At 44.8% G+C, this 15,122-nt stretch overlaps 1 protein-coding gene across 9 annotated transcripts in view; it reads right to left on the bottom strand.

Annotated features, from left to right (window-relative positions):
- The window catches only part of KIF21A (kinesin family member 21A), a 104,119-nt gene that overhangs the window by 62,379 nt on the left and 26,618 nt on the right, over positions 1-15,122 (bottom strand). For all 9 annotated transcript variants that reach the window (XM_053406128.1, XM_053406121.1, XM_053406125.1 and 6 more), the window contains exons 2-3: positions 3,995-4,217; positions 1,270-1,452 (exon numbers count right to left, since the gene is read on the bottom strand). In XM_053406128.1, the coding sequence (XP_053262103.1) occupies positions 1,270-1,452; positions 3,995-4,217 (406 nt within the window). The remainder of the gene's footprint in view (positions 1-1,269; positions 1,453-3,994; positions 4,218-15,122) is intronic.

The raw sequence follows: 15,122 nt of genomic DNA, 5'->3' as shown, positions 1-15,122 counted from the left end.
GTATAAACATTCTACAATTATCAGCTGAAGATGCACTGGAAGTCCAAAGTCACTAAAAATGGCTTTGTTTTGCTTACAAACTATCAGGACCCGGGGGGGGGGAGCAACTGTTTAACTATCAAAGAGTTCGGAAAACAAAGTCCAAATTAAGGGGAACTAAGGGGCTGCCTTTATACTGTGCAGTTTGTGATTTGTTCCTCTGGACAAATATTAGCCAGAAAGCTTAAATCCAGTGCCCTTAGGTCAAGAGCAACAGGTATAGACGAGTCCAACTCCATAATGTATTTGGTTAATATTTTGGCAGAAATGCCAACAGCAGTCCAGCGATAATTACCTGCGTCGGAATTCAAGCACCTGTAACTTGGTTACCCTGCTGTTGCTAAACCCTAACTCAGAAGGGCATTTAAAAAATAACTCCCATTAGAATTGCAAATGTAAAAGTGGCAAACACAGTTCATTGACCTTATTCAACAACACCAAGAGAGGGGGCATCTTACTGACCTCAATTAATAAAACATGTTTCCTAAGCTTTGAATCAGGCGTCATAAATCATCTGAGATTTAGTGAAAAGGGCAAAATGTCCTCTCTCTCCACCCTAGTGTGGGTGTTAAATAGATTGCAACACTATAATTTTACGATGTTCCAAAACATAGATTTCTAACGTAAGATAAGCAAATCTCAACTTCCCTGCCATTCTTCCTGCCTAAATTACATAATAAACAATAATAAACATGTTGCCACAATTCATTCCATTGGGTTTTCTGCAATATTTAAATTGTATGTTGACAAAACAGATTTAAAATTTAGCTCCTTGCCAATCAGAATTGAATATGTTGTGATTAAAAGGTAAAGGTACCCCTGCCCGTACGGGCCAGTCTTGACAGACTCTAGGGTTGTGCGCTCATCTCACTCTATAGGCCGGGAGCCAGCGCTGTCCGCAGACACTTCCGGGTCACGTGGCCAGCGTAACGAAGCTACCCTGGTGAGGCAGAGCTGCACACGGAAACACCGTTTACCTTCCCGCTAGTAAGCGGTCCCTATTTATCTACTTGCACCCGGGGGTGCTTTTGAACTGCTAGGTTGGCAGGCGCTGGGACCGAGCAACGGGAGCGCACCCCGCCGCGGGGATTCGAACCGCCGACCATGCGATCGGCAAGTCCTAGGAGCTGAGGTTTTACCCACAGCGCCACCCGCGTCCCATATGTTGTGATTAGGATGCCCCAATATCTTTGCTACATGAGGGAAATAATTTTTACTATGAAAGCTTACCTCTAAGAACTGAGCATTCACTTTAAACTCTGGAGGTGGAACCCCTTGTTGAATAGCTGCGTGCGTTTTTCCTTCAATACATTTATACAAGTGTTTTACAGCTCGTGGTATAATGCCCTGTTCCTCTTCCATTATGTTAACATCAAATCCGGTCCCCATAGTGTATGTTTTACCGGCTCCTGTCTAAATTTAAGAGACCAAACAGCATTAATGTGCAACTAAATAATGTTTATTGTATACATCTTAACCTAGGGTCAAATAACACGAGAAACACTCTATTGCTGATCAAAAAGACTTCTGACTCCAGCAGCTCACTTTACAATTTTCTAGGTTGTCTCAAGAAAAAAGTAAGATCTCTACAGCATTTGGATGGCATAAAAACATCTGGACTGCAGAAATGCATAGTGAATGGAGATGAGGATCTAAACCACCACCGCCTGCCCCCCAGAAAACAAGGGGTGATATTCCAGGAGTCCTGCTAGCTGAAGCAAGATTAGACTGGCTTCCTAGCCATAAAACATATTTTCCAACGTTTTGCAGTGGTTAAAAAGAAAAAGGAAAACTGGGTTATTAGGTAGATTATGTCATGCTAAACTTAATACGAAGAAAAGGGTGTGTTAAGTAACACACTGCAGGAAAATAATGCTCTAAGAAGGCAGCCACCCACTGGAACTCCAAACTCACCTTCTCCTCAGTCTAGTAGTCCATCAGGTGTCAAAGCATCAGGACCAAACAAAAGAACAACACAGTTGCTTAGGCAACATGTGGCTGCCTGCCCGCCCTACACTAGCAGTTCCCAAGCAGTACTGGGACCAAAACACTGGGAACTAATTTAAAACCCCTGGGAGGAAAACTCATAACTTGTTTTTGTTTTATTATGTATTTTGAGCTCTCGTTTTGTACTGAACCGCCCTGTGATCTTCAGATAAAGGGTGGTATACAAATTTAATTAATGACAAATGTGGATCGGCCTGGTCAGTGCCTGCATGTTTAGGAGACTGCCGGGAAGAAAAGATAAAAAGAACACAACTTGATATCCCAATATTGATAATAGAGATAACCATCAGTCAAGTCATTTGACCAGGAGTGGCTAACTTGTGGCAACTCCAGATACTAAAATGCTCTCAGCATCCCTGGCTATATCGAAACAGCGTTTATGCCAAATGGAGAGAGGAGGGACAAAAGTGAAGAGGAAAGTCCAATCTGAGCTGGACACATCCTCTTTTGAACAGACCTATTAGAATTCAAGGCCACTGTAATTCAAACTGAAGGATTGCATTTCTGAGCACCTTCTGCCTCAAATGTACTGCTCTGCACCTGCTTAAAAATACACCACTGTTTTAATATACCCAAAAATGAGCCTTGAAATCTTGATTTCAAGTACGTTTCCGAGCACAATTCAAAGTGCTGGTGTTGACCTTTAAAGCCCTAAACGGCCTCGGCCCAGTATACCTGAAGGAGCGTCTCCACTCCCATCGTTCTGCCCGGACGCTGAGGTCCAGCGCCGAGGGCCTTCTGGCGGTTCCCTCATTGCGAGAAGCAAAGCTACAGGGAACCAGGCAGAGGGCCTTCTCGGTAGTGGCGCCCGCCCTGTGGAACGCCCTTCCAGCAGATGTCAAAGCGATAAACAACTACCTGACATTCAGATGACATCTTAAGGCAGCCCTGTTCAGGGAAGTTTTTAACGTGTGATATTTTACTGTATTTTTGGTTTCTATGGAAGCCGCCCAGAGTGGCTGGGGAAACCCAGTCAGATGGGCGGGGTACAAATAATAAATTATTATTATTGTTGTTGATAATTCTCCCATGTTGAAATCTATTTGTTTTCACCTCTACTAAAAGGTGAAATTCAAGCATACCTGCTTGAATTATTAGAAATACTCCTTACGAGCAGCTTTAATATTTTAAAAATTCGGAACATTGTTTGGATTCTGTCAGGGAACTGCCATCAGCTCCGAGGCGAGAAATAGAATGGCAGTTGTGTTACAGGGAGCCTCCGAAAATCTTGCAAAGCAGTTCCTCTTCCAGGGAGGAGGAAGGAAAGCCCCACCTCTAGTGGGGAAGAGGTGCAAGAACCAGAGGGTGCTTGTGGGAGCCTTAACATCGCTCCTGGGCAAGGTGGACAGGAGGGAAACACGCCCTTGCCATCGCCCATCCTGCGCAGTAGCCTAAGGCACAAAGAGGGAAGGAGAAGGTTGGGGGAGGTCCAAAAAAAGACCACTCCTTGATTCCGCTAGCGATTGAGCCAGACATGAGCTTTGGGGCTCTTCACTATAAATAAAGGTAAAGGTAAAGGGACCGCTGACCATTAGGTCCAGTCGTGGCCAAGTCTGGGGCTGCGGCGCTCATCTCGCTTTACTGGCCGAGGGAGCCGGCATACAGCTTCCAGATCATGTGGCCAGCATGACTAAGCTGCTTCTGGCGAACCAGAGCAGCACACGGAAATGCTGTTTACCTTCCTGCCGAAGCGGTACCTATTATCTACTTGCACTTTGACATGCTTTTGAACTGCTAGGTTGGCAGGAGCAGGGACTGAGCAATGGGAGCTCACCCCGTTGCGGGGTTTCGAACTGCCACCCGCATCACTGTAAATAGTTTCCGCCAAAATAAAACCTGTAAAATACAGGTTTGGAGTCCTGCCTGCTTACTCTCGAGCAACCACAACAGCCATCTGACAGATTCACTGAAAAGCAAACAATTAATTTTGAAACTTCGTAAAGTTTACCTGCCCATAAGCAAACACTGTAGCATTGTATCCTTCAAAGCAGCCTTCAATCAGTTTTTCTATGCACTGTATATAGATTTCTTCTTGCTGGGATTCAATGTCAAATACATAATCAAAGGTGAAGGCCTTATCTTTTCCCAGGAACACTTGAGGTTCTCCAGGTGTGACAGATGTGCAGATATGGCATCCTTCAATCTTTTCTTTGGCTAGTTGAGGTCTGATTCTGGGGTGGGGGGGCGGGGGTTGGAGGAGGAGGAGAAATAAAATGCCAAATATTACATCACTGGAACAGAACACAACTTAACGCTTCTTATTTCAAGAGTCCCCCAATAAATTTAAATCAGATATGCCCAAGAGGGACTGAAGTCACGCAAAATACTCACCGCTCACCTGCAACAATGGAAAGGACGATCTACTTAATATTTAAGGACAAAAACAACCACCATTAAGCACCCTTTCTGCTGTACCAGTGGAACTCAAGTCTCCAAGGTGACTTTGACCTTTTCAAATTGGCCTGGTTGTATTCTAAGATTACGGTCCCATTTACGTTTTCTCATGAGTAATCCCTATTGAACTCAGTGGGATTTCTGAGAGAACTGGAATATAACCGGTAATTAATAACTTACAAAAATCAGCCAAAGAAAAAAACCATGGCAGAACAGAGGACAATCAGGCCTAATATATCCACATTATTTTTGAACTGCAGAAGCCTGCCAAAGATAACAACATTGGCTTGAATAGACCTACTATGGTAACAAGAATAGAAGGGAGATTATTTCAATTTAATTTTAAAAGCCTTTGCCCCACGGCGGAGTAAAAACAAATTATTTTTGTTTGTTTTTTAAAACAAGTAGACCCCAGATGCTCAATAGTTTAAGAGGAGGTTATTCTAGCTTGGATTATATGGTGCAGCACTAAGCTAACAAGGGCCTGTTTCATCTCCCAACAGCGGCGTAGCGTGGGTTGTCAGCACCCGGGGCAAGGCAAGTAATTTGCGCCCCCTAACCCGGGGCAAGGCAAGTAATTTGCGCCCCCTAACCCCTAACCATGGTCATTAATACTGACGGCTCTACTCTGGGGCAAACTTCGTGGTGACTACTGCCCTCCGTGGTGTTGTTTTTGTAATTAAAGGACCCCTGCCTCAAATAAAGCATCTTGGGGATTGGGGACTGGGATTTGCCAAGGGAGCTGGGAATTGCAGTTCAGTGGCGGGTCAGGGGGAGAGGGTCCCTTCCGCGTCTGGGTGCCGCGGGCCCCTTTGCGCCAAGACGCGCGTCTTTGGGCGTCGCGGCGCAGCCTTCTCGGTCTCCCTCCCCGGCCCGGCTAGTCCCGACGCGGCTTCTTTCTGGCGCGGGGAGGGGGCGCCTCTGGGGCCAGTGCGTCGGCCGGCCTCCGGCGCGGGTGGGCGGGCCCCGTCGGGGCGGGTGGGCGGTCTTGGCGCGCAGGCACTAGAGCGCAGGTGGCTCCAGCTGGGCGCTTCATTCGCCTCCGGTGGCGCGTTTGGCGGACTGCGCGCGTCCAGACAGCGACCCGAGCCTGGGCGGCGTGGCGCTTGGTGCCGGAGCCTCCGCCCGCAGTGCCCCGTCGGGAGACCCGGCCGGAAGGAGCCTCGAGCCGGCTGTCGGACGCGGCTGAAGCAGCCAGGGCGGCATGGCAGGCGGCGGCTCCTCGGCGACTCCACGCGGCCAGCCCAGCGCGCTGGCCGAGCCCCGCAGGCGAATGCTGCCCGTCGGTGAGGAGGGGCTGCCTGGCGCGCCCTCCGCGGCCCTGATGCGCGGGGACCGCGGCGAGCGCTGAGAGCCGCTGCCAGCTCGTCGGTTCCGCGAGACATGGGGCTCTGCTACAGCCTGCGCCCGAGGCTCTTCGGCGACTCCGGAGGCAGAGCGCGCCCCCCCCCAGAAGTTGCGCCCGGTGAGCATAAGACTTTTGCTACCATTTAGAAAGTTACTTGTTTCCACAAGAACCCAACTGGAATTCATGTTAACTTCTGGGCAAACAACTTGTATGTTTTTATTTAAGACACAACTTCAGTAGGCTGCAATTCTGCTTAGGACTGCCACCAGTGTGTGTGTGTGTGTGTGTGTGTGTGTGTGTGTGTGTGAAACCATGCTTTCATTCAAAAATTTCAGCTCCCAGTGGCTGAAAAACTATTGGAAGTGACTTCATTGCGGAATTGAGAGAAGATGGCGGCTGCCAGCAGCGAAAAGATTTTTGGATTGATTCGGCAGAAATACCAGTGTGTCAGGGGATGCTGCATGGACAGAGGGGTATCATACACATAAAATCCACACAGAAACACATCATTTTACTTCAACTCGCTTGTGGAAACAACTCAGAGGCCTTGAAAGAAGGAAAACAACAGGAAGATTTAAAGGAACTATTAGAAATGACTATCAAAAGCAGCAGAGATATGAGATGATCAGAGCCCTCCCGAACTTGAAGCATGGGAAGTACCAACAAAAAGATTATAATCTGGCAGAATATTTGGATTACCGTATTTTTTGCCCTATAGGACGCACTTTTTCCCCTCCAAAAATGAAAGGGAAATGTGTGCGCGTCCTATGGGGCGAATGCAGGCTTTCGTTGAAGCTTGAAGAGCGAGAGGGGTCGGTGCGCACCGACCACTCTAGCTCTCCAGGCTTCGCACAGCTCTCCGCAAGCCATGGGAGCCCGCGCCAGGCTCCCGCGGCTTGCGGAGAGTTGCCTGCATGCTGAAGCCTGGGCACACTGAGCTCAGCGCGCCCAGGCTTCGAGCTTCGCGCAGCTCTCCGCAAGCCGTGGGAGCCCGGCGCCAGGCTCCCACGGCTTGCGGAGAGTTGCCTGTTCTGGCTTCCCCCGCCCCAGCCCCGCGCCCGGGGGGGGAAAAATAATTTCCCCCCTTTATTCCCCCCCAAAAAACTAGGTGCGCCTTTTGGGACGGTGCGTCCTATAGGGCGAAAAATACGGTAATTGATATGTATATGTATAATTTGGAATATTTAATGTGATTTGATTGGATTATTAAAATGGAAAACTTAATAAAAATGTTTTTTTTTTTTTAAAAAGGAAGTGACTTCATTGTATGTATTTGCCTTCAATATGTGGTTTGAAACTTACCACCACCATTTCAAAATCTGATACAAGCTAGGTGGTTTGTATCTACAATATAATGAATCAAATGCCAATCGCACAAGGGGCACCAAAGAAATTATTCTGAATTTACCTAAGACTGAATGTAAAACAGCACATTTAAAGAAGTCTGGGGTTTCACCCACCAAGCACAAGTTTTAGCTCAGTTGCTAGATCATAAGGCTCTTAATATCAAGGTCATGGGTTCGAGATCTATGTTGGGTAAAAGATTACTGCATTGCAGGGGACTGGACTTGATGAAACTCATGGTCCCTCTTCCAATTCTACAATTCTATGGTTCTATGAACTTGGACTTCTTCAGAACTGTAAACATAGACTGTGCAGCTGCAGTGATTGATGACAGACTGTGAATTCAGCTTCTTTGTGTCTGGTAATGAATTAGGTTTTTCTATCAATAACATCTGAAACATCTGAAAGCATCTAGGAGCAATCCTACATTGGGAATTAGAACAATATAATGGAGTTCCCTTTCACTTAATTTCACCCCCAAATTTTACACACACACACCACGGCAGAAAACGTGCAGATGATCCAACAATAAAAGCTTCACAACTACAAGGTATCATACCACACATCATGACAGCCCATACAATAGTTTATTTATACTGCTATTGTCAATTTAATCCCTCTCCAAGTAGACAAAGTTAGCATTTGTCCTGAGCAAAACCTGCAGTACATGATGAAACTGGAATAACCATTTGTGAATATTCTTAAGGGAACAATAGTTTTTATTTTTAAAAAAACAAAGCACGCTCCGACAACCTGTCAAGTAGGGAAACAAATTTACAATACGGAAGTCTCCTGTGCCAATATAAACATTCATGTAATCTTATAGTGCAAGTGATTTCTCCCTTCTACAAGTCTACTCTACGAAACATCTCCTTGGGAGAGACTTGGGAGAGGCAAAATGTTTCAAGAATTGCCGTTAGAAAAATCTGAAGTCCAAGGTCCTTATTCTGTCATCCGTCCACTTGTAGGAGGAGCTTGCTATCAGCTTGCTATCTGTGAACTAACAGTTGTATACATGAGCCCCAGGGTGGTCTTTTAGGCATTCTTCCATCCTCATGATTGCTAATAATCTATTAGTAGTTCCCACACCATAGGAAGAACATTTAGAATGACTCAGTGGCACCGGAGGAGTGATTTGGTCACAATCAATCAGGTTCTGAATCTGACTGTTTGGGGTTCAGTCCCCAATGTGGTGCCCATGGGCTCCATGTAGACATATACACATACACTTGGTGCCTGCCAAGAGCCCCACTGCTCCTATTTAAAGGAAATGTGGAGGAGGAGGAGGAGGAGGAGTAATAATAATAATAGTATATTCGGTCTTTTTTGTTGTATTCCTCCCTTGGGCAGCATTGTGTGGGAGCACAGAGTCTTTGAGTACTGAAGTTTATCTTGCAATATGGTTTTATTTTTGCTCCTTTTAACATTATTTATTGTTATTGTCATTGTATGTATATTCAGTCATTGTTTTGACTGCTCTGGCAAATTGCAGCAGTCTGAACAGTGGAGTATAACTCTCCTAAATAAAGCAGGTCACATATTAGGTTCCCCTCTCCCTTTTAAACACAGTTAGGAAATAATAATTTAGGGTTTTCTTTTTTAAAAAAAATATTCCTAGTTTGTGGATTTTGATTATTATTTTTTTAATGTGCTTTGTTTGTATTGGGTTGGATGAAAAGTAGAGGAAACATTTTGCATCCCAGCAGGGCTTTTCTGCCTCTTCTTCTCACTTCTGTTCCTTGCACACACAGATAATCTCAGCTTGAGGATAGGGGACCCTCTAAGATGGGATGGGATGGGGCACAGGGGGCAGTAGTTGGATGGGTGACACCCTTATGTGGCTGAAAGTCTTGTTAAAACCTTCATGCAAACACCTTTGGTGGTTCTCTCTCTTCTGCTTTTATTATGATTAAGTTTTGCTTGTTGCTTTTTGTTCAATGGCTTGTTGCTTGTTTTTCAATGGCTTTTACATTGTGTTACCTCTCAGAGAATGTTTGTTACTGGGTGGCATACTAAGGGTTAAGAGGTATGAAGGAAGCCTGGGGGAAAGGAGGGAGTTGTTGTTGTTTTTAATTACACACAAACCCTCATTTTTCTAGGTCTTCACATCTCTGCAAATATAATTTTGAAAGAAGTATATACACTTTTAAAGACTGCAATCTACTTTGAGCTCCCCTTCCAAGCCAGAGGAGGGAAAACACAATTTATTTTTAATAACATTTATATTGGCTAGTTCCTAGCAAAGCCATTAATTTCAACAAGTTATACAGGGGCAAATAAACCAATTCCTAGACATTCTGTAATGGACCTAAGTTTGTTTGTTTTGTTTTTTCATTCTGTGAACTGCCCTGAGACCTCCGAGTATAGGGCAGTATATAAATTCAATTAATAACAACAACAACAATAATAAATAGGAATATCTATTTAAAAGAGCTATATTAAAAACCTGGGAACTGACAAGCCGACACTTTTCACTGGCAGATGAGAAAAAGGAGTAATACTCATAATTTAATTAAAAGCAAAATATGGCACTGGAGTAATTTGATTGATCGAATGAATGAATCATTATTTGCGTCAGCTATCGGCCATAGCAATAAAACAATAATACAATATACAAAGAATAGAAAGGAAAAGTCAGTTTTATAAAACACATTTCAGGGTTTTGAATCAATAGTCAAATAGTGGATCTTATTCTGATTGCCCCAGCTAAAAACCTCGCAACCTTTGCTGTCACCGGAGTAATTGCATTTGTCTGGCAACAGTTCACATATGTCGCTGTCACGGTTTGGCTTGGCTTAATAAGATTTATTTCCTTAAATTAATTATCCTTTTCTGGACCTCACATCGGAACAAGCTTCTGTAGCCATTAAGTGAATTCACAAGAGCCAGGCTTATTCAACTGCGCCATAGTTTCAGAGGCAACCCATTTATATATGTTGATTTGGTTTTCTTGGACCTCTTGCCTTCATCACTGGGCAGTTGCTAACCTTAGCTGGAAGGATGTCAAGCTGTGCTCTTCTCCCCCTTTCCCCCAAAATAATCTTTTGGCCATTTTGTAATGGTCTGCCAGACAGCTCAGTACAGACGGCATCCTCTTGCTGCTTGACAAGGTCTTTTGTTTGCATGCCAAGGAAAAAGCAAGGAGGTTGGAGGGGGGTGAGGCTGAGTGTTGGCCGTCAAGTAAATAGATCTTCTCTAAGCAGGTACCCAACTTCCTCTTGGAAGCCGTACACAGCAGACATGTCACATGGAAAACGTTTCCAGTATTTGCACGTAAATTCTTCCTATATCATTTCAGCGCATTGCTCACTTTAATGTGTTTCATTAACTATGTCATAATAACTGTTTGGCTGCATAACAGTGTAATAACTGTAGCAGCAAAGCAATATAAAGAAGCTCATGGCAACTTAGAGACTACCACCCTTAATAATTAATAATAATAATAATAATAATAATAATAATAATAATAATAATAATTTATTATTTATACCCCGCCCATCTGGCTGGGCCTCCCCAGCCACTCTGGGCAGCTTCCATAAAAACCAAAAATACAGTAAAATATCACACGTTAAAAACTTCCCTGAACAGGGCTGCCTTAAGATGTCTTCTGAATGTCAGGTAGTTGTTTATCGCTTTGACATCTGCTGGAAGGGTGTTCCACAGGGCGGGCGCCACCACCGAGAAGGCCCTCTGCCTGGTTCCCTGTAGCTTTGCTTCTCGCAATGAGGGAACCGCCAGAAGGCCCTCAGCGCTGGACCTCAGCGTCCGGGCAGAACGATGGGGGTGGAGACGCTCCTTCAGGTATACTGGACCGAGGCCGTTTAGGGCTTTAAAGGTCAGCACCAACACTTTGAATTGTGCTCGGAAACGTACTGGGAGCCAATGTAGGAAATGTACTGGGAGCCCTTATATCTCTTGAAATTTTTCACTCACAATAAGCAATGTGAGAGTCGGGGAGGTGAACTCATGAAAAGCTGTGGATCTCATATCTCTCATATGAAGTAGGATGCTTGAGTTTTTCATAAAAGTTTTCAAAGAACTTTAGGGGTGCCTTTCATAGTTCAGCTTTGAGATACAAAGTGGTTGGGTTGTGTGTGTTTTTAAGGATTCCTCCCCACAAATGGAAACAGCACAGGGAAGCTAAAGAAAACATTTACTCTATCCTATACCAAAATGTCTTGATCACCTCCATTTAACATCCACAATCCATTTCTAGCATTTCATTTCATTTGTTTTTTGCCTTTTCATCTGTCATTTGGTGGGTCTGTCAATCAGCTTTTACAAATTGTTACATATTTAATTCTCCAGGAGGGGGAAAAATCCTTCACAGTTTATTGTTGACTATTTCAAGTGAACAGAAGCGGCTCTGTTTTTAAACAGAAGGTAGGCTGTTCGCGCAAGGGCTGGACTGCTGCTATGAGCTGGTGAAATCTCACCATGCGGCAAGCAGAAAAATGTCAGGATCACAAAATAGCCCAGGCTGAAAATTACATGCTTGCCCATACTGTACTTGGAGCAGAGTTACATTTTTGAACATTCCTGAATAGCAACACTTGGTTCTAAGTCCACTAAACATGTTACTCTCTGGAAGAGATGGGAGGAGCACACTCAGCTACAAGGGAAAGGAAAGGGGTTGGGAGATAACAACCACATTGCTCTCCACTTCTGAGGTTTCTACTGACAAAGATTTACACTGGCTTGATATTAACTCCAGGATTTTCTTAAGGTCCTAATTCATCCTTGTTTGTTTGTTTGTTTGTTTGTTTGTTTGTTTGTTTGTTTAAAAGTCCTATCTCTGCTGAATGGATTTATGTTTGTAAAGCTGTGTTATTTTCTTACATAGATACACCTGAACAAAATGGAAATACCTGGAGAGTTATTGAAAGGCATGCTTTGAGGAAGATAACCAACACTGGGACTCTCATACTGGAATTTCAGATACAGGGAATATTACAGCAATCACACCGATTTTTCAGAGACTGCCACCAAAGCAAATATAGGATATTCCTTAAGTTTCTGAATTCTGAAGGCCATTTCACGTGTTACAATAAAGTGGATAGACCAGACGCACACAAATGTTGCACTGCTATCACACTTGTGATGCATGTCCCTTCCACCCCCAAAAGCAACTTCTAAGGCATGTACTTTGCAAACTTTTGCAGGCACAGTTCATCCCTGCGGGCTTGTTTTTGCACTTTACACAACTAATGTGTGCATTGCTCTCTCGTTGCAATGTACAAAGCTGTCCTGAAACTTGATGAGGAGGGAATACTTGGGAAACAGGGGGTAGATTTAGGTTTAGCTTCTTTTCTTCTTTGATCCAGAGATTAAGATGTTGCTTTTTAAAAAGGGCATATATAAACGACATGTATAAAGATCCATCTGGAAATTTGATGCACCTTCAGGTAGAAGAGTTTGGATTTGATATCCCGCTTTATCCCTACCCTAAGGAGTCTCAAAGCGGCTCACATTCTCCTTTCCCTTCCTCCCCCACAACAAACACTCTGTGAGGTGCGTGGGGCTGAGAGACTTCAGAGAAGTGTGACTGGCCCAAGGTCACCCAGCAGCTGCATGGGGAGGAGCGGGGAAGCGAACCCGGTTCACCAGATTACGAGACTACCGCTCTTAAGCACTACACCACACTGGCTCTACACCACACAGGTATTACAAAATTAATCCATCTAGCTCAGTATTGTCTACATCAGTGGTGAGACACCTCAAGCCAGCAGGCCCCTCTGGGGTAGGCCCACAAGGCCATTTTTTGTGTAAGCAGCCTCATCTTTCCTGCTTCTGCTGTCACATGACATTAGGCACAGGAACGTTCCAGCCATGAAAGTTCAAAAAGATTTCAAGCCATAGTCATAAAGGAGGAATCAAGGTGAGCCACCTGCTTCCTTTGATCTGTTGCCTCGCATGGCGAGAGAAAAAGCCACCAAATTCAGACAGTGCAGAATTCAAGCTCTGACTGTGAAAGGAAGACTCTTGAAGTTTCAATCACCTGGCATCATATGACAGCAGGCGACTGACAGGGGGGCAATTCCACCAACCTATCAAGTGACCCAGATCAGGTTGGTCTACGCCGATTGTCTACTGCCCTCCTGAGTTTCAGCATGGGGTTCTTCCCAGTGTTAAGTGGAGATTGTAGGACTGACACTGGGATTTTCGGCTTGCAAAGAATTGCTCTACCTCTAAGCCAAGGTAAAGAGGACCTTTGGAAACATGAGGCCCACAGTCCTACTTGGGCAATCTTCCAGGAACCAAGTATCAAAGCTGAGGAAGGCCACAGGCAAAAGTGGGCCAAACTCCTGCTGCACCTAACTGTCAGACTTTCCACACACACACACACACACACACACACACACACCTCTATTCAAGCAAGCAAGCATCATTATCACAGATCAATAATACATTTCTGCAGGAAAAAAAGGGCTCAAGTAAGGCATAGAGCAATGGGAGCGGGTGGCGCTGTGGGTTAAACCACAGAGCCTAGGGCTTGCCAATTGGAAGGTCGGCAGTTTGAATCCACGCAACGGGGTGAGCTCCCATTGCTCGGTCCCTGCTCCTGCCAACCTAGCAGTTCGAAAGCACGTCAAAGTGCAAGTAGATAAATAGGTACTGCTCCGACGGGAAGGTAAACGGCGTTTCCGTGCACTGCTCTAGTTCACCAGAAGTGGCTTAGTCATGCTGGCCACATGACCTGGAAGCTGTACGCCGGCTCCCTTGGCCACTAAAGCGAGATGAGCACCGCAACCCCAGAGTCGGTCACGACTGGACCTAATGGTCAGAGGCCCCTTTACCTTTACCTTAAGGCATAGAGCAGGGCTTGGGAGAAGTGTGGTCTGGAACAGGGGCTTGGCTTGGAAAGGTCCCAAGGGGAGCATTTGCCCTCAGGCTTGGGGGGGTACGAGGGCCATATCTTAGAGCAAGAGTGAGGAACTCTCAAGTCAACTCTATATTGGCTGATTTCATAATATGCACATTCAAAATAATATGCTTGAAATGAGGACTCAGCAGCACCCCAACCCACTCTCACTACCTTTCCTTTACAATTATGCATAGGGCAATTTTGAGCACCCATCATCAAGCAATGACCTAAATGCATAGATTAGCCCTTCAGAGTTAGATACAAAGGGTATACATTTATGTCTGTCAAAACACACACCAGATGTGTTGAGGGGGATCCTAATTTCTAACCGATTTCATCTGTTCATCTTACAGTGTTAAGTCGCTTTGAGACTTTTTCATATAAAGCAGCTAAGAAATGCAGTAAACAACAAAATAATTTTGTCCATGCATGTTCAAGTTGTGCTGTACGAAATTCATACAACTGCTGAGGATTTAGCTGGTTATATTGCATAGCATGTTTCATGCTACAGTCAATTTTTTGTTTTGTTTTGCATAATTTGTGGAACAATTCTCCCCTTATTCACACAGCTGCTGCCAGTTCATTTCCCTGCCAGTCTCTCTCCACCCCATACAAAGTGGTAAACACCTGATCCTGGAGTCTCGCCTATCAGTTCAACGCCTTACTGCTGTTCCTTGGCAGCAGGAGCGGGAGAGTCTAGCTTTCTCAGGGTCAAAAACTCTTCTGTTAAATCAGTCCTTATTTAAGGGGGAGGAAGGGGACAGAGGAAGAATGAGAACAGTTTCAAATCATGCATTTCTCAGCTGCTGTATAAAAACCATTAAAAGCAAATTACTTCTGGCTTGGCTGTTTAACAGCAGTGCCCCTACAAGGACTAGGAGGGGGGGAAAGACTTTCTAAAATGCAAGCTTAACTTCCTCAGCTGTGCGTTTATGTTCAAAGATAATGTGTCTGCCTAAATCAGTCTTCAAATAAGCAATACAACTTGTTACTGCAGTAAGTTGCACTACACGTGAGAACAATACAAGTTTTGAAGCTTTTCCCTCAACTCCCCAGCTCCCAAAAACCTTCAGCACTGAATTAAAGAATAAGAGCTCAATGGGCACAGTGGCAGCTATGCCATTC

This window comes from Podarcis raffonei, chromosome 10 (genome assembly GCF_027172205.1).
Source record: "Podarcis raffonei isolate rPodRaf1 chromosome 10, rPodRaf1.pri, whole genome shotgun sequence".
NCBI lineage: Eukaryota > Metazoa > Chordata > Lepidosauria > Squamata > Lacertidae > Podarcis > Podarcis raffonei.
Note: the sequence above shows the minus strand (reverse complement) of the source record. Positions and strands in the feature narration are given on the sequence as shown.